At 37.3% G+C, this 24,435-nt stretch overlaps 1 protein-coding gene and 1 long non-coding RNA gene across 17 annotated transcripts in view; both read left to right on the forward strand.

Annotated features, from left to right (window-relative positions):
- Positions 1 to 2,196, forward strand: part of LOC141403462 (cysteine-rich hydrophobic domain-containing protein 2) — a 30,281-nt gene extending 28,085 nt beyond the window's left edge. For all 16 annotated transcript variants that reach the window (XM_073985919.1, XM_073985927.1, XM_073985965.1 and 13 more), the window contains exons 3-4: positions 1,213 to 1,423; positions 1,503 to 2,196. In XM_073985919.1, the coding sequence (XP_073842020.1) occupies positions 1,213 to 1,423; positions 1,503 to 1,670 (379 nt within the window). In that variant the 3' untranslated portion in view covers positions 1,671 to 2,196. The remainder of the gene's footprint in view (positions 1 to 1,212; positions 1,424 to 1,502) is intronic.
- Positions 2,197 to 20,977: 18,781 nt separating this feature from the next.
- Positions 20,978 to 23,939, forward strand: LOC141390688 (uncharacterized). Its single transcript, XR_012409447.1, has 3 exons — positions 20,978 to 23,295; positions 23,364 to 23,444; positions 23,516 to 23,939. It is a non-coding gene; the product is annotated as an uncharacterized lncRNA (long non-coding RNA).
- Positions 23,940 to 24,435: the final 496 nt, after the last annotated feature.

A 24,435-nucleotide genomic window follows, 5' to 3' on the forward strand; every position in this document is an offset into this window, starting at 1 on the left:
AAGAAGTTAAATGAGAAGATTGTGACGTCTAGCCCCCACATCGCTTCAAGATTGTTAACCCCGGCGGGGGACTTCCCAGGGGTAAGGTGTAGGGTATCACATGGTCGGCCCCGTCCGACTATAGCCTTGGCTTACTTGTTTTTCAATATTTTTAATTACAATGTTTTGTTATTAATATTTTTTAATTTAATCACAATGGAGTTAAATACAATTAAAATAAAAATGATACAAATATACAAATACAATTGACAATTACTATGATAAATTTCTCTCTTTAATGAGGACCGTTCTTGGCCCTATGGTCTAGGTTCTCATTTATGTGAATTAATCAATTGAAATTAAAACAATACTTTTCCAAACCTTTTTCCTGATTCTCTGCCACAGAAGCAGCCCTGAGAGAACCGGATTTGTTAGTGGCGTGTGTAGGGATGATTTTTACCAAATAGAAATTTCTCCTGGAAATCAATTGTTTAAAAAATCTAAAGATATTTTGCTGACAATCTGATACAATAAAATTCAAAATGGTTAATTCTAGTGATTAAATTTAAATTTTTGTTGTAACATTTTGTTGAATATTTGTAATGATATTTGAATATTTGTAATAATATTCAACAATCACTAGAAGTTACCATAATTATGAACGTTTTTTAACAAAATCATATAAAATTATGAAAACAAAATAAAAACGGTGTTCTTACTTATTATTCGACAAAATACTTAATTTTCGGTCAGAAAACTTGAAGAGATAAACTTGACTCGATTTTAAACATAATATAGTCGTATCAGTACAATTCATCAAACTGTCTCTACCTCAATATGGTAATACTGCTGTTAGGTGCGTAGGTAACGTCTGTTAAGCGACTCTTTATTTTGTTGGTAAAATAGGCAAACTTACAAAGTAAAAGAAAATAATTTAATGAACAAATATAAATAATCAAAATATTAGCTAGGTATCGATAAATATTTATCAAGCTTAAAAGTGTGCCTTAAACACAACTTGGGGTTTCCAAAAATAAATATTTGCAAGCGCTGAGGCATAATCGTGCAATGCTGAATGCTTGCACAAGCTTATGCACAGATTCGATTTAGAACAGTACAATAGACTTACATATAGTACCACTCCTAGAATTCACTATATTTTGACATGTATTTTATTGATATTTTCATTTCAAATTGTACATACATTTTCTAATTTTATGCTTTGTTTTACAGATTTGGCTTAAGTAATCGTTTTAATACAGAATTCCCATCTGGTCTGATGTCACGAGTAGCACCTGAAGAATTCAAAGCCACAATTGGTCGAATAAATGGTATTTTAAAGAAAACCTTACCCGTCAATGTTAAGTGGCTGTTTTGTGGATGTGTCTGTTGTTGTTGTACACTAGGCTGTTCATTGTGGCCGGTGATATGTCTCAGTAAACGAGTGAGTATTCTAAGGGAATAACATTTTTCTATTTTTTTTTTCTCATGTACTTGTTTTGTCTTCTTCATTGACTCTATAGACCCAAATAACATTGGATAAATTACTGGAATGGGAGAATAGTCATTTATATCATAAACTTGGTCTTCATTGGCGATTGCACAAACAACAATGTGATTCAAATTCAATGATGGAATATGTTATTTCAATTGAATTTATACCGAAAACACCAATTTATCGACCGGACTAAAAATCATAATAAAACCGGAAAAGCGGCCGGGTCCGGTTGAGTAAGTTTGTGTTTTTTATTATTGTAGATTTTTTGTTTTTATTTATTTTTATACACCAATAGATTAACTATATATTGCGCATATGTATGTACATAATAATACTAATATAATTATTAAAATAATATTAATAGCAAAAACAAAGGAAACACTGAAAATACTAAGAAGAAATGTCCATTAAGAACAACTTTGTAATTGGCATACAATGTAAAAAAACAAATGAATCTTTTTTTTGCGAATGATAAGAGCATAAGCTGATTATAAGAGCAAGCACTAGATGATTAAGCTATACAAACATACGAATAAGAATCAGAGCAGATATACAATGTTTGCTACTCTGCAAAAAATCGAAATAAACTTGTATTGAAGATTGTACTATAGAGAATATTATACATAAATATATGCATAGATTGTGAAATTATATTGTGATGAAAATGAAAACCCCCATAAAAGAAGATAATGAATTTTGTTCATATTTTTAATTGAAAACTTTTTGTTTTATTTTTGAAAAAGTAGTAGGTACAGTTTTGAAAAAAAAATAATAATATTTAATTAGTTTTTATTTTTAGGCAAAACAAAACATCAACATGGATACATGAAAGGTGTTCCCTGAAAGAACTTTAACTGTGGATTTCAAATTGCAGTCGGTTTTTTCTCAGACTTGATTCCATAATGTATTATTTTATATTATGAGATTATTATAAAGGGTGTTTTTTAAGCCTGATAGAACTTGAAATTGTAAAAAATAACACAAAAAATTAAATTGTAATCAAATTTTTTTATTCGAAAGATCAATACGTGACATTAACATTTGAAAATGATTTCGGGCATATGGGCACCGCGGCTGTTCTTGACGAAGTGCATTCTGGACGTCCAATTTTTGGCCACTTTTTCGAGCACTGCTGGCCGTATGTCACGAATAACGCGAACAATGCTGGCCTCCAAGGCATCAATTGTTGCTGGTTTATCAGCATAAACCAGTGACTTCACGTAGCCCCACAGGAAATAATCGAGAGGTGTCAAATCGCACGACCTTGGAGGCCAATTGACAGGTCCACTTCTCGATATCAACTTATCGCCAAATTTTGGTTTCAATAGCGCCATCCTGTTGAAACCACATCTCCTCCGGATCAATGTCATCCATATTTTCAAACAAAAAATCATTGATCATGGTGCGGTAACGATCTCCATTGACCGTAACGCGAGATCCGGCCTCATTTTTGAAGAAATAAAGTCCGATGATGCCACCAGCGTGAAAACCGCACCATACGGTGCATTTTCTGGATGTAATGGAGTCTGTAGGGTCTCTTGTGGATTGGTCTCACTCCATATGCGGCAATTTTGCTTATTAACAAACCCGTTAAGCCAAAAATGCGCCTCATCGCTGAACACAATTTTGCGATAAAACAACGGGTCATTTGCCAACTGCTCTAGAGCGAATCGACGACTGATTTTCAAAGTAAATTTGGATAATTTCGTAGCGTTGTTCAAGCGTGAGTCTATTCATGGTGATTTGTCAGAGTATACTGAAACAAATAAAAAAAAAGTTTCAACAAAATTTAATTTTTTGTGTTACTTTTTACAATTTAAAGTTCTATCTAGCTTAAAAAACACCCTGTATTAAACAGCTTTTTTGGCTAGTTATGTTGGAAAAGGAAAGTACCTTTTTCGAATAAATTTGGCCATAATTTTATTTAGATGATCTTAATAGGCAGGTATGGGAAATCAACGTTTTCAAAGTCCTGAAGACGATTTTTTTGGTCGCGTCCCCACTTTATTTGGTGCTTTAATCATTGTGATTTTCACAAATGTTGATATTCAAATATGAGGATTAGGACTGCAAAATTCTCCTTGCATTGAAATACCAATTCCACATTGTATGACAACTGTTCGACCTTAAGTCCGTGTTATTGCCTCGTTTGCATAGCCTGCCAGTGATATAGATTTGTAGATTGATCGATTGAGTCATGATATAGTTCATTCCCCACTACAATAACATGGAACCCAGCAGATTTTAGAGATATTGGATCGGTTTCAAGTATATAGTCGATGACTTGAAGACCGCCTGATTATCGAAATATATAGTCAAAGGTCCGTTGGCTGTGTGTAAGTCCTCTAACAAAATCGGCGGCTTCGTAATAGCTAATATCTCCTACAACAACGACTACAAAAACGTCTACGCCAAACAATCATTTTGATTGTTCAAACTGTAGGCTTGGTTTTTCTTTAGGATAAAAAGTTTAAAAATTATCTACTAACAATTCTATTAATTTGTTTTACCAAAAGAATTCTTTACAAATTGATATTTTTGCTTTTTAGTACAAATAAATTCATAATACCAATGAGCCGTTACGACAAGTCAACTTGCAATTTTGGATACGACAACTCCAGCCGTAAAAAGGCTGATTATAAAGGGATATACAAATAGGGGTAGAACGAATTGTGCTAATCAGCTAATGCAAGACTTTTGATGTTGAAAATCATCTCGTTAGGGTTCGGTTAAGGGGCTGCCAGTTGATGCACGTTCTTCATGCGCTTTGGATACAGGAAGTCACCTCGTTAGTGTTCGGTTAAGGACACCGCCTGTTGAAGCACGGTCTTTGTGAAATTGACCTCCTTTCGAATGATATCAATGATGTAATTACGATGAAAACAGAAGTCTAATCAATTGTGCTAACCAGCTGATGATGGGCTTTGGATGCTGAAAGTCAAGTCGTTAGGATTCGGCTTCAGAGACTGATTGTTAATGCACTGTCATTGAGAAATTGAAATCCCAGGGAATCATATCAATCATGCTTTTACGATGACACCATGAATCCTGGTGTAATGTGTGATGCCACAAATTAACTTCCTGACTGACAATATAAGTCCAGACATGATGAAATGATTGAAGGCTTTTCGTCTCCATAAAGTTTCCTTATCTTTGCCCAAGCAGGTGCCAGTCTTTTCTCAAGGTATTTCGAGTGTGAGTGCGTTGTCGAAGACTACCACAAATATTTTCGTAATATGGACTGTATGTGTTCGCCAGATATCACTGCAAATATAAAATGCTTAATTGTGGACTTTGCTGGATGCAGGATGGTGACTAAATAACCGGATATTTTAGCCCTTATCGTGATCGTGCAATAGCCAAGGAAGTTACACAATTAACGATCCATGTCGAATTTGGTAATATTTTTTTACATATGTTGCCATAAATATCCAATGAGTGCACCCCAATACAAATTACCTCATCATATAAGACCTACATTTAATAGCCGAGTCCGAACGGCGTGTCTTAAGATACCACATGTACAGAAATTTTACTTGGCTGAAGTATTCAGGAAATGTCACCAATATTACGCTGACATGGATGTTGTCTGGTCTGGGAATCGAATCCAGGTATTCAGTGTGTAAGGCGGGTGAGCTTAATAAATAAAATAGAAAGCTCTCAAAAAATATATCCACGGGGTCGCAAAAACTCATAATGGACACACTCAATGCCTTGGGCAGATCTAAAGCGGTCATAATGTGAGTGATTGCGTTTGGGCGATTGCTGATTGGAATAATTCGGACAACCTCAACGGATGATTAGGAATTGAGTAAATCCCATTTCCAAAACTCTTGTCAGAAAACGCATGTCTTTAACATGTGCATGAAACGCCTATAAAATGTCAAATAGAATACTTAAAACTAATTCCTGATTTCCAGTACTATTTTGTGCAATTTCTTCTAAAAAAAACAAACCTTTATGCAGACTAAATTGCCTATAGAATAGCAAATGGATTAACAAAAATATTTATTTCGATAAAAGAAAGTAAAGTCTTTAATTGGAATTGAATATATTGTCACCAAAAATGCCCGAAGACGAAACCCACAGGCAAATCGAAATTCGGTTTTTGGTGGGATCTGATACATGAAGTTAAAATACATGCTCTGGCAAAAAAAATTTCAAGGTTCTACGTTCAAAAACAACGATCCTATTTCAAGAAATGGCATAATATTGCAGATTTTGTTGTAATGACGGATCCCAAAACCAAGCGTTTCCGCTGTTTTGGTTTCATTTTTTACTCCCATTCGTATAGGATTGATAATATCCCGAATACTCGCCCTCATAAGAATTATATTCCATAAAACAGTGTTTCATTTTATAACGTTTTTTGCTTCCCCTGTAAAGTTTTGATTTTGTGGGTTACGTCTTCGGGCATTTATGGTGACGATATATAACCCTTGTGCCAGACATTAAAAATATCACATTAAAATTTGGTAGCTTTTATTAGAAAGCGGAGGCGAAGGGCGCTCCCTTTTTCCCTTCTTACCTTATAAGCTAAAAACATTTTCATTGTCTGGCACAAGAATTACTGTCGTTAATTTGTAATTATTTTCTTTATAATGTAATTTATCAACAATATTAGGAAATTTCCAGCACATAATTATTTTAGTTTAATTATAATTTGTTGTTATGTGAATAAAAAACGAAGACTTGAAACACAAAAAAATGTAAAATATTAAAAAATAATAATAATAATAAATCAAGCATTTTGTCAAATAAAAAACACTGTTCTTTAATTTTTGCTCTGTTCCAGAACCTGCAAGATGCTACTATTTCTTACTACGATAACATTTTTTCCTTTATGTTATCGGAAAAAATAGTAAAAATTAGTACATTTTTGCAGTTCTGGAACAGACCATTTGTTTTTATAATTTTGTTTGCCGGCAACCTGTTAAAAAACATTCATAATTATGGTCACATGTTGTGATTAAATTTAAATTTTTGTAGTCAACATCAAAGACATAAATACAACAAGATAAGACATTTTGTTTGCTATCATTCTTCATTGAATGGCTTTTGAATTTAACATACAGCCCTATCCTGAACATTCCCTTGGGAACGAAATTTCCCATTCCCATGTTTTCCATATTCTCAACGACGTGGGAACAGCAAACGATGGGAGCTGAAATTTCGAAATTCGAAATCAGTTACACCAAATTATTATTGCATACTTTTGGGGCTGTAATAATGTTTTGTAATACAAAATGCCTATTTGCATTGAATTCGCGGTTTTTGAATTAGATTAGCAAAGCACAACTCACTTAATTCAACAACCGTGCTTTGATTTATGGATTTTTTAAGTGAATGGAGTCAACGATGTGTGGTGTTGTTCTAATAAGCACATTTTCTTCAGAATTTGCGAATTGGTGTAGGCATTTTTTTAATTAGTAGGCAAACATAAGTTTTGTGTATAAATTAATAGGAACTTTTTAAGTTTGCAACGAATTTAAAAATTGTATGTTGATTCGGAATAATTTTAGTTAGGGGTTTAACGCGTATATCGCTAGTTTTACTTATTCCTAATGATCGCTAGATCTCGTATTTTGCATATTTTTAAAAAAATTCAAAAAGATAAATTCGGATATTTTTCTCGATTATTACATATTTCAGAAGACGTATCTCAAAAAAAAAAAAAAAAAATAATAATAATAATAATAAATAAATAAATAAAATACGTTTTTGATTGAATCTAAAACTAAAACGCATGCCCTTGCAAAATTTCAAGCTTCTACGTTCAAAAATAACGATCCTATTCAAGAAAAGGCATTTCGGAAAATGGAATAGCATTGCAATAATTTAGCATATATGTATGTACGTTTGTGTGATCGTTGTCGTGTCGTTGAGGAGACTAAAGTATAGTACACATTGGCAAGCAAAACTGACAGTCATCGAGGTCTATTTCGTGAATATCAAAGCCTAACTGAAAAATTTCTTTTGTAATCTCTAAATAATACCGTATATATTGTATTTCAAAAGTTTTTAGCTAAATAAAAGTTTGCAGGAAAATTGTCCTAAAAGTACGTTGACTGTCAGTTTTGAATTATAATGTGTACTCCCCTTAACATATTTTCAATAGAACGTTAGTCGTCTGATTTAAAAAACCCGAAGGTTATTTTACGAAAATGAATAAAAGTTGTAAAGATTGTATATATTATGGTTATTTTCCAATATATTTTAATAATTATTGCCAAAAATTTTGAAATTGATTTGTTTTTACTTGCTGTGCTGCGTTAATAGAATCAACCATGACTCTTTTTCTCGTATTTCAATACATATGGTCTGTTCCAGAACTGCAAAAATCGACTAATGTTTACTACTTTTTTTTTTTTTTTGTTTTGTTCGATAACATAAAGGACAATTTTTTTATCGGTGTAAAACATGTTAGATTCTTGCAGGTTTTTGTATCATATAAGAATATGCAAAATCCGAAGTCGTCTAATGACATATTTTACAGTACATTTTGTATGCTTTTATTAAGCAAACACATGGCGATTATAAATATTTGCAATAATTTTGTCGTGTAGATGTCTTAAAATAAGAAATTACATAAAAATATGAAATTTCTTGAAATTTTTTTTCAAACTCCCACACTGTTTGCTGGGGAGATTTTTCCCACAAAAAGACACAAAATTCTCCCATAATTCAAGATAGAGAATGTATACTTTTTTCCCATGGGAACAAATTCCCAATTCGAACTTCATTCAGAATGAGGGGAGATGGGAAATGGGAAAAAAAACTCCCACAAAATTTTATTCAGAATACGAAAATGTGGGAATGGGAAAAAATTCCCAACTCCCATGCGTTCAGAATAGGGCTGATATGGTCTGTTCCTTTACTTTTGAAAATGGTAAAACCGGCAAAAGTAGCAAAAGTTGTAAACTGATCACATATGAATTGTATGGTGTCAGAAGTAAAGGAACGCTTTTCGAGTAAAAAGTGGCAAAACTTGAAGATTCTTGCACGTAAAGGAACAGAGCTATAATGTTATATCACGATATGGTGATATAACATTTTTTAGAATACACAGCTCTATTAACACCAAAGAGGATAAAGACAATACCAAATTGCAATATTCAGTTGCAATCATTTAAGTTTATACAGTTCTGTGATTTAGGTTAAGGATTTGCTGCAATATTTTTTTATACATTACTAGTAATTATTTTTCTAAATTATACAAATCTGTGTTGTGAAGTCCCGTTTTTTACATATTAAGAATAATACTTATTGGAAATGCGATAGAAAACTAATTGTAAGTAAACATAAACAAAGAATCAAAAAGCTGTATAACACAAATATTGTATTTTTGTCGTCAGAATTTTCAAATAAAAACTCCTGAAGAAGTTGGAAAGTCGCCAACGAAACGTTGAGTTGAACATGAAATAAATTAGTTTTATTTATTCCATCACCACTTTGACCCAATCAGCCCGGTGAAAACCACTTTTTAGTAACATTTTTTTCTTTTATACATTTTTACGTATTTAACCGAATTTACCGATCCAATTGACATAGAATTATTCTTGAATAGATCCTTGAATTCATAAATTTCGTTTCTGATACCATTACATGAAATGTTCCTCCTTGGTTGCGATTTTGAATTAACTGTAACCTGTTAAGGGTAATGTTTCTATACAAAGTTTCGTAAACATTTTTTGTTGCATGCATTTTGTCTAGTCTTAGTTGTATATATGTCTTTGATTATTAGGCTATGTTTATATTATAGACTTTTGCAGGGTTAACCTTTTTATGAGGATTTATTTGAAATATAAGCAATGGAATTGACATTTGAAACCCAGTGGGTTTGTTAAATCCGGTTATATATAAACGTACTATTACAAATATTCAACAATATGAATTTTATTGTATCAGGTTGTCAGCAAAAAATCTTTCAAATACTGTCTGTAAAACAATTGGTTTTCGATCGAACTTTTTATTTGGTAAAATTCACCCCTACACACGCCCTTAACAATCCGTTTCTCACAAGACTGCTTCTGGTAAACACAGGTTATAATTAAACAGGCACCAATCAGGGTGGTGTAGGCCACCAGGAAGTCGATGCAGTATATTTTCATCTACGATCTTAGCCAAAAGGTTTGAAAAAATATGACTTGAAACATTTCTCACTAAAAAGTAATATTTATCATATCTAAATAATTGCCAATTTGTTTATAATTTTCATAATTTTTATTTTAATTTGTATTTAACGTTAGAGTTCAGTTTCTTTAACTCAATTGTAAATAAATCAAAAATATTAATATAAAAATATTGTGATTAAAATAATATAAAAATAAAAAAATGGATTATGGCCATAATGAATGAGTAATATGATAATTTGCTCGGTCTGCTGACATAGATGAATGATAAATGAAAGTGTGGAACACAAATATTAATTTGAAATTGAATAAAACAACTGTATCCTTTTGTAATTAATTGCGTTGGAACACTATGAACAACATACAAATTAAAAACAAAAACAGCAACTAAAACTACAGTCACAAATTCCAGTAGTGTAGCATACTTTTATGTTAAATGTAAAGCGTATTAATTAAAAACAAAGAAAACAACATCTAACTTAATTTGACGATAAACAATTTTTTGTTTTCAGAAAGCATCTTTCACGAAGAGATAAAGAAAAACAAAAACGTAATTTTAAATAACGATAATAAAGTGAACCTGAGATTTAATTGTAAATGCAAAGAAAATAAATGTGTTTTTTACTTTTTATCCTGTATGGAGAAATATTAGGTTAGGTTGAGAGAGGAGCGAGAAATTGCCACATGTCACTTAATCACGAGTAGTTCTTTTATGCGCTCTAGACTGTTTTTATGGAAGTAAGAGGCTAGATCTATTTTTTACTCTGTGAATTCTGTCTCATGTTACTATACCCTGTGATATGCGAGAGATGGGCATATTATATGGAAATACAGTTAGTCCCAAGGTAAAGGTACAAACATGTGTACACTGCGGTAGCAGCCTTGGGCAGAGGTGGGAGAAAATACGTTCCGAGTAGCGTACGTAAAAATACTTTATGAAACATTTCCAATGGTTTCGTTTCGTATTTTCCATAGGAACAATACAAAACGAAACATAAACACGTTGACCGGAACTCGCTGTTTAGTTTCGGTTTGTTTACATTCGTGAGTGCGAACAAAACGAATAGCGAAAAGTTATCGATTCCACAATAGGCCGGGGCGATTTGTATGGAAGGAAAAAAGTGTTATCGGGCGCCTGGAGATTCTGATTTTTGGGATTGTACTGAGCAAAAAAGTCATCTAGACCATATGTCTACGGTGAAAATCGAGCCCCCGGATTTTGACTTGAAGTTTTTTTTCAAGGATTTTTGGATATTTTGGCATATAACAACCAAACCACTGAGATTTTCGATCCAACACAAAGACAACAATTGTAGCCAAGACAATAATAAAGAACTATCTAGTACATCGCAAAAGAATTGGAATGCTCCTTCAGGTAGTTATGACCTCGAGAAGGTGAACATTTTTCGGAAAATATCGATAAACGACACTGTGCTACAAAATGGAACTTAAAGTCAGTGGGTGGAAAATTTCTTTTGGAGATGAAAGCCCTTGGTGAGTATACTGAGAACCCAAAAGGACATTTTCACCATAGGTCAAGTTTCCGAGATATTGCGTGATTAATGGTTTAATTTTGGCCCCTTAATTTGCGAGAAAATAGCTTTATATCTCTGTTAAGCGTTATTGTAGCTTAATTTTGAGATTACTGTCTTCAGTCAAATCGAGTGGTGAATCTTTTTGTAGAATATTTCATCCCTCTAACTCAATTCCTTCCATGTCCTTTTCGTCCTTTATTTTTGAACCTTAGTAAAAGTGCCACAAGATGAGATTTTACAGCATCCAAATGTTCTACAAAAATGTTGTTCAGAAGATTTTAGGTACGGTTCTCATTGATGACCAATCGATATTTCCCCGATTTCATGGTCCTTTTTGACATTTACCCGGTTTTTGTTCAGAAAACTATGCTTTGTTTTTATGCATATTCGTTATTGGTTTGTGGTGCTTCTGAAATAATTACCATAAATAGCTCTTGTAATGACGGACACGTTAATAACAAATTTGATTGGAGGATAGATCCGGTTATCTAAATTTTTGAACCGGATATTCTGATATTGAAACCGATTTTAAGTAACCGATTAACCGTATATGTATATCATTAGAAAGCTAATAAAATGGTGAATCAAATGGCAGCAAGTAGCTGATTACAACTTTGTTGGTTCCGAAGCTAGAACAAAAAAACGCTAACTCAGAAGTTTGAACCACGACAATAACCGTCCGTCCTTACCATTTTCATTTTTTCATACCGCAAAATTTTAAAAATGTTCTATGTCTTATAATTGTTATGTTCCAAAACCTGCAAGAAGCTACTGTTTTTTACTACGATAGCATTTTTCCCTCTATGTTATCGGAAACCAACATAGTTGTAATCAGCTACTTGCTGTCATTTGATTCACCATTTTATTAGCTTTCTAATGATATACATATACGGTTAATCGGTTACTTAAAATCGGTTTCAATATCAGAATATCCGGTTCAAAAGTTTAGATAACCGGATCTATCCTCCAATCAAATTTGTTATTAACGTGTTCGTCATTACAAGAGCTATTTATGGTAATTATTTCAGAAGCACCACAAACCAATAACGAATATGCATAAAAACAAAGCATAGTTTTCTGAACAAAAACCGGGTAAATGTCAAAAAGGACCATGAAATCGGGGAAATATCGATTGGTCATCAATGAGAACCGTACCTAAATTCTTCTGAACAACATTTTTGTAGAACATTTGGATGCTGTAAAATCTCATCTTGTGGTACTTTTACTACGGTTCAAAAAATAAAGGACGAAAAGGACATGGAAGTAATTGAGTTAGAGGGATGAAATATTCTACAAAAAGATTCACCACTCGATTTGACTGAAGACAGTAATCTCAAAATTAAGCTACAATAACGCTTAACAGAGATATAAAGCTATTTTCTCGCAAATTAAGGGGCCAAAATTAAACCATTAATCACGCAATATCTCGGAAACTTGACCTATGGTGAAAATGTCCTTTTGGGTTCTCAGTATACTCACCAAGGGCTTTCATCTCCAAAAGAAATTTTCCACCCACTGGCTTTAAGTTCCATTTTGTAGCACAGTGTCGTTTATCGATATTTTCCGAAAAATGTGCACCTTCTCGAGGTCATAACTACCTGAAGGAGCATTCCAATGCTTTTGCGATGTACTAGAGAGTTCTTTATTATTGTCTTGGCTACAATTGTTGTCTTTGTGTTGGATCGAAAATCTCAGTGGTTTGGTTGTTATATGCCAAAATATCCAAAAATCCTTGAAAAAAAACTTCAAGTCAAAATCCGGGGGCTCGATTTTCACCGTAGACATATGGTCTAGTTGACTTTTTTGCTCAGTACAATCCCAAAAATCAGAATCTCCAGGCGCCCGAGATGATGTTCAAATCGCCCCACTCTATTCCACAACAACAGATAGAAAACGATAAAGTTCAAAACACATGAACGATTCAATGAGTGATTCGTTTGGTGGTTGAAAATCATACTTTCAACCATGTATGTATGTATGTTCCAAGTATGTTGATTAGGCCGGAGCGATTTGAAAACCTTAATGGGTCCTCTGATTCTTGGATTGAACTGAACAAAAAAGTTCACTAGACCATATGTGTACGGTGAAAATAGAGCATCCCGATTTTGACTTGAAGTTTTTTATTGAGGTTTTTTTGGATAGTTTGGCATATAACATCCAAAACATTGAGATTTGCGATCCAACACAATGTCCAAAATTGTAGCCAACACAGTAATTAAGAACTCTCTAGTACATCGCAAAAGTATTGGAATGCACCTTCAGGCAGTTTTGGCCTTGAGACTGTGCAATTTTCGATAAATGACACTGTGCTACAAAAGTTGACCAGAAAAATATTCAAGCGTTCTGTTACAAAATTCTATCGAAAATACAAACTAAAATACCTTTGTTTCGTTTGGGTTACTTCGCCAAAGAAATGTAGCAAAAAAAGTCAAAATATCTCAAATCGGGCATTCCAATACTTTTGTGATATACCTGGTGGTCGACTACCCGAAGTGCGACCAACCTCCATAACAGAGGCGACGGGATTAGCAAATGTCACTCAGGGAGCTGACACAGGAAGTTAACAGGCTGGTCGGTGAACATAAGGGGAACAAGTGGTTAAATCATCTGAAGAGTTGCAACATTAGAGCCGAAATAAGTGAATTGTGGGCAACGGCTAAATCACTCTCGAACCCTGGAAAGAAGAAAGGTAGGACCTGTGTCATGTTTGGTGAGAAAACGCTGACTGATCCGATGTTGTGCAAAAGTTATTTAAATCGACAGTTTGTCGAGCACCCTAGGAGTTACAGGGCGAAGAGAAGAGTACTACGTCGCATTAGATATATTCCTGCCGAGGATGAACCACGACAATTTACAATGGATGATGTTGCAAATGCCATCAGGAACGCTAAAACATCCATCCTAGAACGTCAACATGTCACTAGCCACCCACATCGTTCCCGAAGTCTGGAAAACGGACAGGGTGGCCCCCCTACTGAAGCCAGGCAATGGTGCCAGCAAAGGTGAATCGTACAAACCAATTTCGTTTTTGTCGTCCGTAGCAAAGACCCTTAAGGCCTCCCCAGCGTCAGAAATAGCTATCCAGTTGCCGATCGTCAACATGGGTTCCATTATCAGCACAGCACGACAACTGTGCTGCACGCCATCTCCCATTAGTCGAGGACAGTGATGGTTGCGCGTGACTTATCAAAAGGAATATTCAAATGTCCGACACTAAATCTACGGACACTCTGTTCACCACATGGAAGGCAGTGGCGAGAACAGAGTTGAATGCCATGGTCGATGGTAGCAGGATTCGACCACAAACAATCCCAATATTCTATGGGTCACATTCGACAGTATGGCTGACTTCCGTATCGTCGGATTCTTTGTAGTTTTTAAATACGTCAAAATATTTCAGTTGCACACTCATGCATTGTTCCTCGAAAAAGCAACTATATGCATCAGAAATAAAAATGATACATGTTTGCTTTTTTACCTGTGTTAAAAAAGCGCAATTGTGACGTTTTGAAATACATAGTTTCGCATTTGTTAAGTATTACGGCGTTATGAAACACAATACTTCATTTGCCAAGCATCTCGAAAGTCAGCCCGTGTTCTCGTCGCCCGTGCGCCACGACTACCTGCAACAAACTGGCCCAATTACGTTCGGGATGGTACAACCGTCTGAATTCTGAAATTTTGGGAAGATGTGTCTTTTGTTTGCAGGCAGGTCAAGCTCGATGATGGGCTATATCGGTCCGCGTTTTGATATAGCCAATACCTCCGATTTTTGGTATTTTGAAACTACATTGTTTGACGGAACTACCCTATTTTGACATTTGATGATTCCTGCAGTTACAAAACCTTTCCACCAAAAATTGTCAAGATAGGTCCACACTTTGATATGGCCCCATATAAAGGTAACACATGGTTGAACACATTTTTTAGAATTGATTAGATAATTTTGACATTTAGGTATCCGTGGTCGAACAATTTTTAACTAATCGTAAATACAAATATTTAACTAGTAATGGAGAGCAAAAATTTAAACAAAAAAACAACCAAAACTAATCCGATTGATGACAACAATGCAATGCCAAAGGACAATTCTTCAGATTTAAAATCTATTACCAAGTCTGGGGCAACCCAGCCAACGGTTGACGGGACGGTAGTGTCGGGAGGGGACGTACCGAAGGTACCCACTCTGGGAGCTGTCACTGACAGTTTGGCTGAACAAAGCCGGAAACTCCTGGAGATACTGGAGCAGACGTTGGCCCTGCGTCTCAGTCAGGGTGGCTATTCTACTGGGGCCGAGGACGGCTCATCGGATGACGAAATGAACACCACAGTCATTCCAGCGACTGTAGTCAACGATGAGTCGGCCTCGACCTCAGTGGAAGCAGCCACCTGTATGAACTCTGGACCAACCGATGAGAGAATGCAAGCTGATCAGGATTAATCTCAAGGTAGTGAAAAAGATCGAAAGATCTCACCCTCACTTACCCAAGGGAAAACCTGATATCAGCAAGCTTTCTCTTATTACGGCAAACGAAGAGGTTAGGTCAATGCCTACATCGACTCCCACAGCCCCCAAGGGCCAAACTGGGAGCGATGTTGACATGATCCGTAAACCATCAAATGATTCGCCTCCTTCGACCTCAAAGCTCTCTTCAAAGGGATGTCCCGTCACACAGACAGGGCAAACCTCAAAGAAGAAGGCAGCCAAGCCGAAGGGGACGCATCATAAAAGTTCAAAATCTGGGAAGTCCGACCGAACACCGGTCTCCGCGCCTGGGGGAGCACCTACCAAGCCCAATCCATCTTCACCAAAAATCGCGATGAAGAGAGACAGGTCAATGGAGGAGCCACTCCCCAGTGCAAAGAGGCCCACTTCAGGTCAACAACCCATTACTCATACCTCCCCAGCCGGTTGCCCTAAGACTGGGAACAGGAAAGATGCCGCAGCCAGTTCAGCCTCACAAGCTAACTTGGGCCACAAGGAATCTTCCAGTTCCCATCTCAAGACCAACAGCAGGGGAAAAAGAACAAGCAGACCGATGGTGCCGGATGAGTTGCGAGCAGCGGTCATCGATAAATCTGACCCTGATTGGATAATCAGAGAGGATCGATGGCTACTTATCGAAACTCGTCTGCGTGACATCGTGTTCGCAGGGGAAGGGGAACCTCCTAAACACACCCAATTTGGCAGTGCCGCTCCATACAGAGGCGTTAGGGTCATCTGTTGTGAAAATAGGGAATCTCTGGATTTCCTCACTTTCACGATAGAGGGTCTTGGCGAACTCTGGGAGGGATGTCAATTGGCAGTCGTTGGGGTCAACGAGGTCCCTTTCAGAAGAGTGTTGTCAGCTTGGGTGCCACCTCCACCTGTGGATCCCGCGCGCATACTGACCATACTCGGCAGACAAAACCCCAATCTCCGGACCAGCACATGGAATCTGGTCAGCCACAATCCGGAAAATGGAGGTGTTGCCATCAGGGTGTCAATAGACACTCAGGGGCAAGAGTACTTAAGGACTCGTGAGGGCAAACTACACTTTGGTCTAGGATGGATCAGATTCCGCCTAGGACGAAAGTAGTGGAGGAACGGAGGCAGCAGCCGCTTCGCATAATGCAGATTAATCTGCATCACTGCAAAGCGGCTGCTGCTGAACTTCTTCTAGCCCTCAAGAAGTCTGAAGTTGACATCGTCTTAATCCAGGAGCCTTACTTATACAAGAATAAGGTTGCTGGATTAAACGATAGCAACTACACCACCTTCGCCACATCCAACGGGGACAAGGTAAGAACCTGTGTAGTTGCTAAGAAGAGTCTTAAACTAATATTCCTCTCTAATTTCAGCGGAGGTGATATTACGGCTGTAAGGATGGAATGCAGCTCCCATGGAGCCACCATATTCTCGTCCATTTACATGCCATTCGAGAGCCCTGACCCACCGGGTAATGACGTGGAGAAGGTTGTCAAAGAGATGGGTAGCACTTGCCTCATCATCCTAGGATGTGATGCCAATGCTCACCATTTCCACTGGGGCAGCAGAGACACAAATGCCAGAGGTGAGTCCGTATTCGATTTTATCTTAAAATATAATCTCAGAATATGCAACAGGGGAAATGAATACACTTTTCAAAATAGAATCAGGGGGGAGGTTATAGACATAACCCTCACTAATAAAGACGAATCTATTATCAGTGACTGGAGGGTATCGGAAGAATGCTCCTTTTCGGATCATCGGATGATATTCTTCCAAGTCTCTGTTAATGGCATTCGACAGCCACCATTTAGAAATCCACGGAAAACCGACTGGAACAAATTCAATGAACTAGTAAGCTCCAAGCTGGGAGTGTCACGATACCCCCAAATAGCCACAGAGGTTAATAGTGCAGTGAATCACGTGACAGAGGTTTTGGTGGACAGCTATGAGACCGCCTGCCCACTCACTTACCAAGGCAGAAGATGTCAACCGGTCTGGTGGTCGAAAGATCTGGCTAATCTCAGGAAGATTAGCAGAAGGCTCTACAATAAAGCCAACAAAACGAAGTTGTCCACAGATTGGGAGAACTACAAGGTATCTTTCAATAAGTACAACAGCGAAATAAAGAAGGCTAAACGCAGATCTTGGGTCTGCTTTAGCGAGTCTATAGAGGGAGTAAAGGATGTAGCCAGGTTTCGTAGAGTACTGTCGAAGGACCCTAAATCCATCGGCAGTATCAAGCGGGATGATGGCACATGGACTAACTCCGGTCTAGAAACTCTGGATCTCCTGGCCAAAACCCACTTTCCCAACTGCATGGATGCACCAGATCGCTCAGCCGATCCACCAATGTGTAACCAAGCCACAGGGGAAGTGAGTGTCATCGAGGAGATCATAAGTCACACAAAGATAGCTTGGGCGATAAACACTTTTAAGCCCTTTAAATCACCTGGTCCAGATAGTATCTTCCCTGCTATGCTACAAAACGCATTGGAGGTGTTGATACCACACCTGGATCATATTTATAGGGCCTGTCTACGTCTATCGTTCACACCGGTTCTGTGGAGGGAGGTCACGGTGACATACATCCCCAAAGCGGGGAAGTCAAGTCACACGCTTCCCAAAGACTACAGACCAATCAGCCTATCTTCCTTTCTATTGAAAACGTTAGAAAGATTGCTTGACCTAGGAATAAGGTCCAAACTTGGAAATAGTGTTATTAGTCCTGCCCAACACGCCTACATCAAAGGCAGATCGGTGGAGACTGCACTTAATGAAGTCGTTGGTTTAATCGAGAGGAATATGATGGGCTCAAACTATACGTTAGCAGCGTTTCTAGATATAGAAGGCGCCTTTAATAACGTCAAACTCGAATCCATCCACAATTCACTCTTGAACTTAGGTGTTTCCACTACGCTGATCAATTGGATCGATGGAATGCTTAGCGGCAGGATAATCAATTCAAATATCGGTGAGACCTCCATTCGGAAGTCTGTCACCAGGGGCACACCACAAGGAGGTGTATTATCACCACTGCTGTGGCTCCTGGTGATTAACGAAATACTTAAGGAATTTGACCAACTACGTATAAAGAATGTAGCTTATGCTGATGATGTGGTCATAATGATCACCGGGAAGTTCCCACAAACGCTATCGGAACTCATGCAAGGAGCTCTGGACAAATTATCAAGATGGGCACACAACAATGGACTTGGGGTGAACCCATCTAAGACAGAGCTGGTTCTATTTACGAACAAGAGAAAAGTCAAACCATTCACCCTACCAACGCTGGATGGAGTGGCCCTAAAGCTCTCCCTAGAGGCCAAGTACCTTGGCATTATCCTGGACCACCAACTAACGTGGAAAAGGAATGTCGAGGAACGTGCCAAGAGAGGACTTATAGCCCTTTATTCTTGCAAGAACTCTATTGGTAAGAGTTGGGGTTTGAAACCACAGGTCATACACTGGATTTTTACGGCCATAGTTCGCCCCATTCTAACTTATGGTTCATTGGTATGGTGGAATGCTTTGAGTAAGACATCCCTTCTCCGTAAGATTAATGTCGTTCAAAGAGCGGCATCTCTCCTAATTACCGGTGCCATGAAAAGCACTCCACAGGCTGCTCTCAATGTATTACTGGATCTTCATCCGATGAATCTCGTGGTACAGGAGTTGGCAGCAAAGAGTGCTCTCCGACTCAAGGAGTTAAATTCATGGCGTAACTTCGACTACGGCCATGCTGCTATCTTACGACAATCTGGACTATCGGTGGGCTTGGAGGTAATCAGTGACTATATATCACCACAATTACACTTCGACGACATTGAAGTTCGGATACCTGACAGAGAAGCCTGGACCCACAACTCCCTACCTCTACCCGGTATAGAGATTTATACCGACGGATCCAAGATGGAAAAGGGAACAGGAGCGGGCGTCTACAGCGATACCCTCAACTTACGGATCTCGTACAAGCTAAGCGAAAATTGTAGCGTCTTCCAAGCCGAAATCTTTGCGGTCACGAAAGCAGCAGAATTGATTAAAAACATGGAAGGGGATATAGCCGGACCGGTGACTATCTATGTGGATAGCCAAGCGGCCCTAAAATCACTTAGATCCCATTCAATCAAATCTGCTGCGGTCTTGCACTGCAGGAAAGCTTTGGAGGCCCTACGATCAATCGTTACCTTGTGCTGGGTCCCTGGGCATTGCGACATCGAGGGAAATGAAAAGGCGGATGAACTGGCACGTCGCGGATCTGAGTCAAACGACATCGAAATCGATAACTCAATCAGGCCACCCCTGTGTCACTTCATGCGGCTCCTAGAACAAACATACAGGGAGAAGGCTGGTCAGATCTGGAATAACGAACCTGGCTGCAAGGTATCAAAGGCAATCTGGCCCAACATCTCCAAAAGGAAGACCACTTCCCTACTCTCTATGAGAAAACCCGATCTAAAACTAATGATTGGAGTTATCACGGGACACTGCAGGATAAGATCAATGACCTGCAAATGGGATAGAGATGACCCCACGGACTACTGCAGATTATGCGAAGACGAAGAAGAAACAGAGACGATTGAGCACTTATTATGCCGTTGTCCAATGCTCAGGACCAGGAGAGTTCAAACAATGGGTGAACATACATTATCATCTCTGACAACATTCTGCCAAGCCGAGCCGACAACACTGCTTCTTCTCGCCAAGGGTCTGAAGTGGCTTCAACACGAACAAACTACAGCACCTTAATACGGCTAACCTCCTTACTCGCTCTCTCTCTCCTTACAAATAATCTCTCAATCCGTAGCACTTACTTAATCATTCTCAACTATCCTCTAACTTACTTAATTATTCCTTTTTCCTATTTCTAAACTCGATATGCTATTATTTCTTTTCTTTTCTCCTACCCTTACTATAGGATGAACACAATGGACCATAAGGTCTCCGAGTGGAGTGGCTGTCCAACACGACAGCTGCGCGTCCTTTAACCTAACCTAACCTAACTAGTAGTAAATACAAAGTTAATAAGAAGGTAGCTTTGGCTACTAAGTCCATCAGCGAACAATTTTGCATCAAAAATTGAAATTGTGAACAGGAAAGGAAAACTAATTATTGGAATTATTGGAGTGGCCGAACTTACCGGCTTTTTACTTGTTTTGAATTGGTTTGTTGCACCTCGCCATCGCTTTTTGTTTTTTTTTTTAATCCTAAACACGCAATATGTATATTAGGGTTAGGACTTTTTGACATTTTTTCTCAAAAATGATTTCCTGTAGTGAGAATGAATAAACGTTTGCCTATTAATAAAATAACATTCATTCCATTTAGTATAAAGAAGTTTCCGCACAAAACACTTTCATTTTTTTTTTATTTTTTGAGAAAATACTATAAAATGGAAAAAAATTCTCAACAAATTATTCCCTGTTGCACGAATGAATGGCCTTTTGCTTTTAATGACTAAAATAATTTTGTCCCATTTAAATATTGAAAAAGGTCTCGCACAAATATTTATGATTAGACAGCGGAATTTTATGCAACACCTATTTTCGATCCGGTTAATGATCCGGGCATATTTTTGGCTTCTGATTAAATTGCAATCGAAACATATAAAAATGCATTTTACATATTTTCGTTTGCAACAAATATCAATAAAAAAGGGAAATGTAGAACCACGGCCACGACTTTCAAAATACCGAAAATCGGTAGGTATCTGATATAATTTCAGGTGGAAAATTTTTTACCTTCAACGAAGACTTAATACAAAATTTCAGTCATTTCGGTGGGATAATACCTAAAATCGGGAGGTATCGTTCTATGGGAGCTATATGAGGACGTGGACCTATGCCGACAAATTACAGGTAAAAAGTTGTATACCCCCAACGAAGACTTAATACAAAATTTCAGCCATTGAAGCCACAACCTTCAAAATTCCGGAAATCGGGAGGTACTGTTCTATGGGAGCTATATGAAGAAGTGGACCTATACCTCCAAATTTCCTTTCGAAAGTTTTATACCCACAACGCAGATTAAATACTAAATTTCAGTCATTTCGGTGGGAAATGGAGGCCGCATCCTTCAAAATATCGAAAATCGGGAGGTACCGTTCTAAAGGTGCTATATGAAGACGTGGACATATACCGACAAATTTCCGGTGGACATTTTTATACCCCCAACGAAGACTTAATACAAAATTTCAGCCATTTTAGTGGTATATTGAGGCCACAACCTTCAAAATACAGAAAATCGGGAGGTATTGTTCTACTTGGGCTATACGAAGACGTGGACCTATAGCGATAAAGTTCCGGTGCAAAGTTTTATACCCCCAACGAAGACTTAATACCAAAAAATTTCTGGGCCTAATTCGTTTTATTTTGTGATAAAACGAGTTTCTTTCTAATCACATTTTCTCTACGACCATCCTAACCATATACATTGTTGCGCATATCAAAAATTAGTTGGGGCTCTTATTTCCGATATACGCCCTAGACTTGTTCGCAGAAGAAGTTTTGAAAACAATTTGAAAAGTTATACAGCTCCTGTTGCGAGGCCCCCAACAAACCTAAGTCCGCCCATGGACTCAAAAAAAAAATTTTGACATGGGGGTACCTTAGGGAGAGACCTTTTTGCCCGTGTGGTGGTCTCAAATCCACAGTTAAATTAATAGCTCCCAATCTGTATGGCTAGTGGAGCGGTGGTTAGATAAATTATTCCACTTTGGAGCACTTTCTAAGGGTAACTACACGGATGCGGGGTGTAGTTAGCCATGCCCAAGTGGCCAATGGTAATTTTGGGGGTGGCAAAATTGTTGTGGGCCACGAATATAGATTGGTGGCGTATGTTGTTGTGGGCCACAAGTATTTGGGGGCGGCGATTATTTTTTTTTTCAAGCCTCATTGGTGGGGAGGCGAATTTTTATGTTTGTTTCTTTTGCCCACAAATGTTGATCTGGTGTTTGCAATGGCTGGGTATGCTAAGCCAGGTCATTGCAAACATTTCCTCGTGTAATGGGAATGCACAAGTTCCTTCCTCTACCGGTGGACTGGCATATTTTTCCAAGGAATCATATACTGATCCACCGAGAGTTTGGGTGGGCTCGTGCAGATCATCACACGAGAAAATCCTGAAAATAAAAGAAAAAAATAGATTAGAAAAATGTAAAATTAAATTCAGGAACGATACAAACCACACGCCGTCTGTCTTTGTTAATAAAATGTCAGCTGATGATGAGAGTTCAAATAATTGCATTCACTTGGAACCTTGGGACTGATGACAAACGAATAGGTGCTGCCAACTTTAGATAATGTAGGGTACGGCAATACCGACAATGGGCAGTACCAATTCTCTTAAATAACACCGTGAGAAAAATAGGTCTCTTAATATTTTTGAGTGCAATTAATTGCTAAAAATAGTTTAAGAAAGGGACAATTACTATATAAAAAAGATAAATAAGGACAGAATTAGTTTCTCAGTTAAAATGTCTACCAAGGGACAGTTACATATGCGCCATAACAAGGTTATAAATAAGAGCAAATAGTAAGAGAAAAGGTTAGTTTGTCAACTGGTGCTGAACTCCAAACCTTTAGTGTAAAGATATTTAAAAGTTAATTGCGGAAAAAGTTTAAAAGTGCAAAAGTTTAAATATTTGGAGCACACAACTGAAAGTAGTGAGATCTAACACAAAAGGTAGTTTATTGGAATCCAGAAAATAGTGTAAAAAAATGTGATTTATAAAATTATTATCATTAAATTAGGTGAAAATTTGGGAAAAATTCGAGTGCATATTACCAGAAGAGCATTAGGAAAATATAAAGCGGCGGCGAAAAGCCCATAAGGTAAATAATTTGAGGTTTTTAGAGAATCAAAATAGCAGAAGAAAATTAATTTTTTTATCCTTTGTGGATAGGCAAGCCGAATCCGATTGCGCTGGCGTGTCGACCAAAAAACAGTGAGAGTGATATCTGTTGGAGTTTAGCGACAACATTTCTGCTAGACAAAAATCCGTGTTATCAAAAAGGTAGGGCACCACTTTTTTTAAATAGCAAGATAAATGTGTCCCACTGCCATCTGTTGGACACCACCAACAGTGTAACACTCGCCATCCCAGGTTCAGCACCAGTTTATATTTGTTTAGTCTGACACACATACCCAAACGAACTGAATTCGCCTGTTTTGTTATTTTCACAGTGGCTTGGATTTTAACAAAAAGACATAATAACTGACATATTTTCGAGTCAGTCCAAGCTGCTTATTATGCCCATATGAGAACCAAAGGGCCTAACAGACAATCTCAGATGATATAATTATTGCACTAGCGGCGAGGAAATGATCATAAAGGCATTGGTTTCTTTATGTCAGACTAAACTGGCTTATACATTTTTACTGAAAAATCACTTGAAACGATATGATATGATTCCATTATTTTTTTTTTACTTTTTATTTGACATATTTATTCATTAGACATTAAGATACCTATATATATGTATTATTTTTTTTGTATTTTTGTCATAATTTATATATTTATTTATTTATATTTATTTTTATCTTTCAGCGTTCTCAAAGTAGAGTGTTTAAGATTTATTAATTTATTCCCTTCCCCTTTTATATTGTTAAGAAAAGAGCTCTTTTGTTAAGGATATTAGGTTGGGGGTCAGAACATTTGGGAATTAAAATCATATAAAAAAATCCTTTTTTTTAAGGGTTCAAATTCAAAAATCACTTTGCGAATGCTGTGTTCAGTTTTGTGTATTATTTGTTTGTTGAAATCTATGGACATAGAGAAAGCCCTTTAGGCATGATTTTATTGGTCTAAAGACCTATCGTTTA

This window comes from Musca autumnalis, unplaced genomic scaffold (assembly GCF_047663935.1).
Source record: "Musca autumnalis isolate F117 unplaced genomic scaffold, ASM4766393v1 scaffold_1, whole genome shotgun sequence".
Classification (NCBI taxonomy): Eukaryota; Metazoa; Arthropoda; class Insecta; order Diptera; family Muscidae; genus Musca; species Musca autumnalis.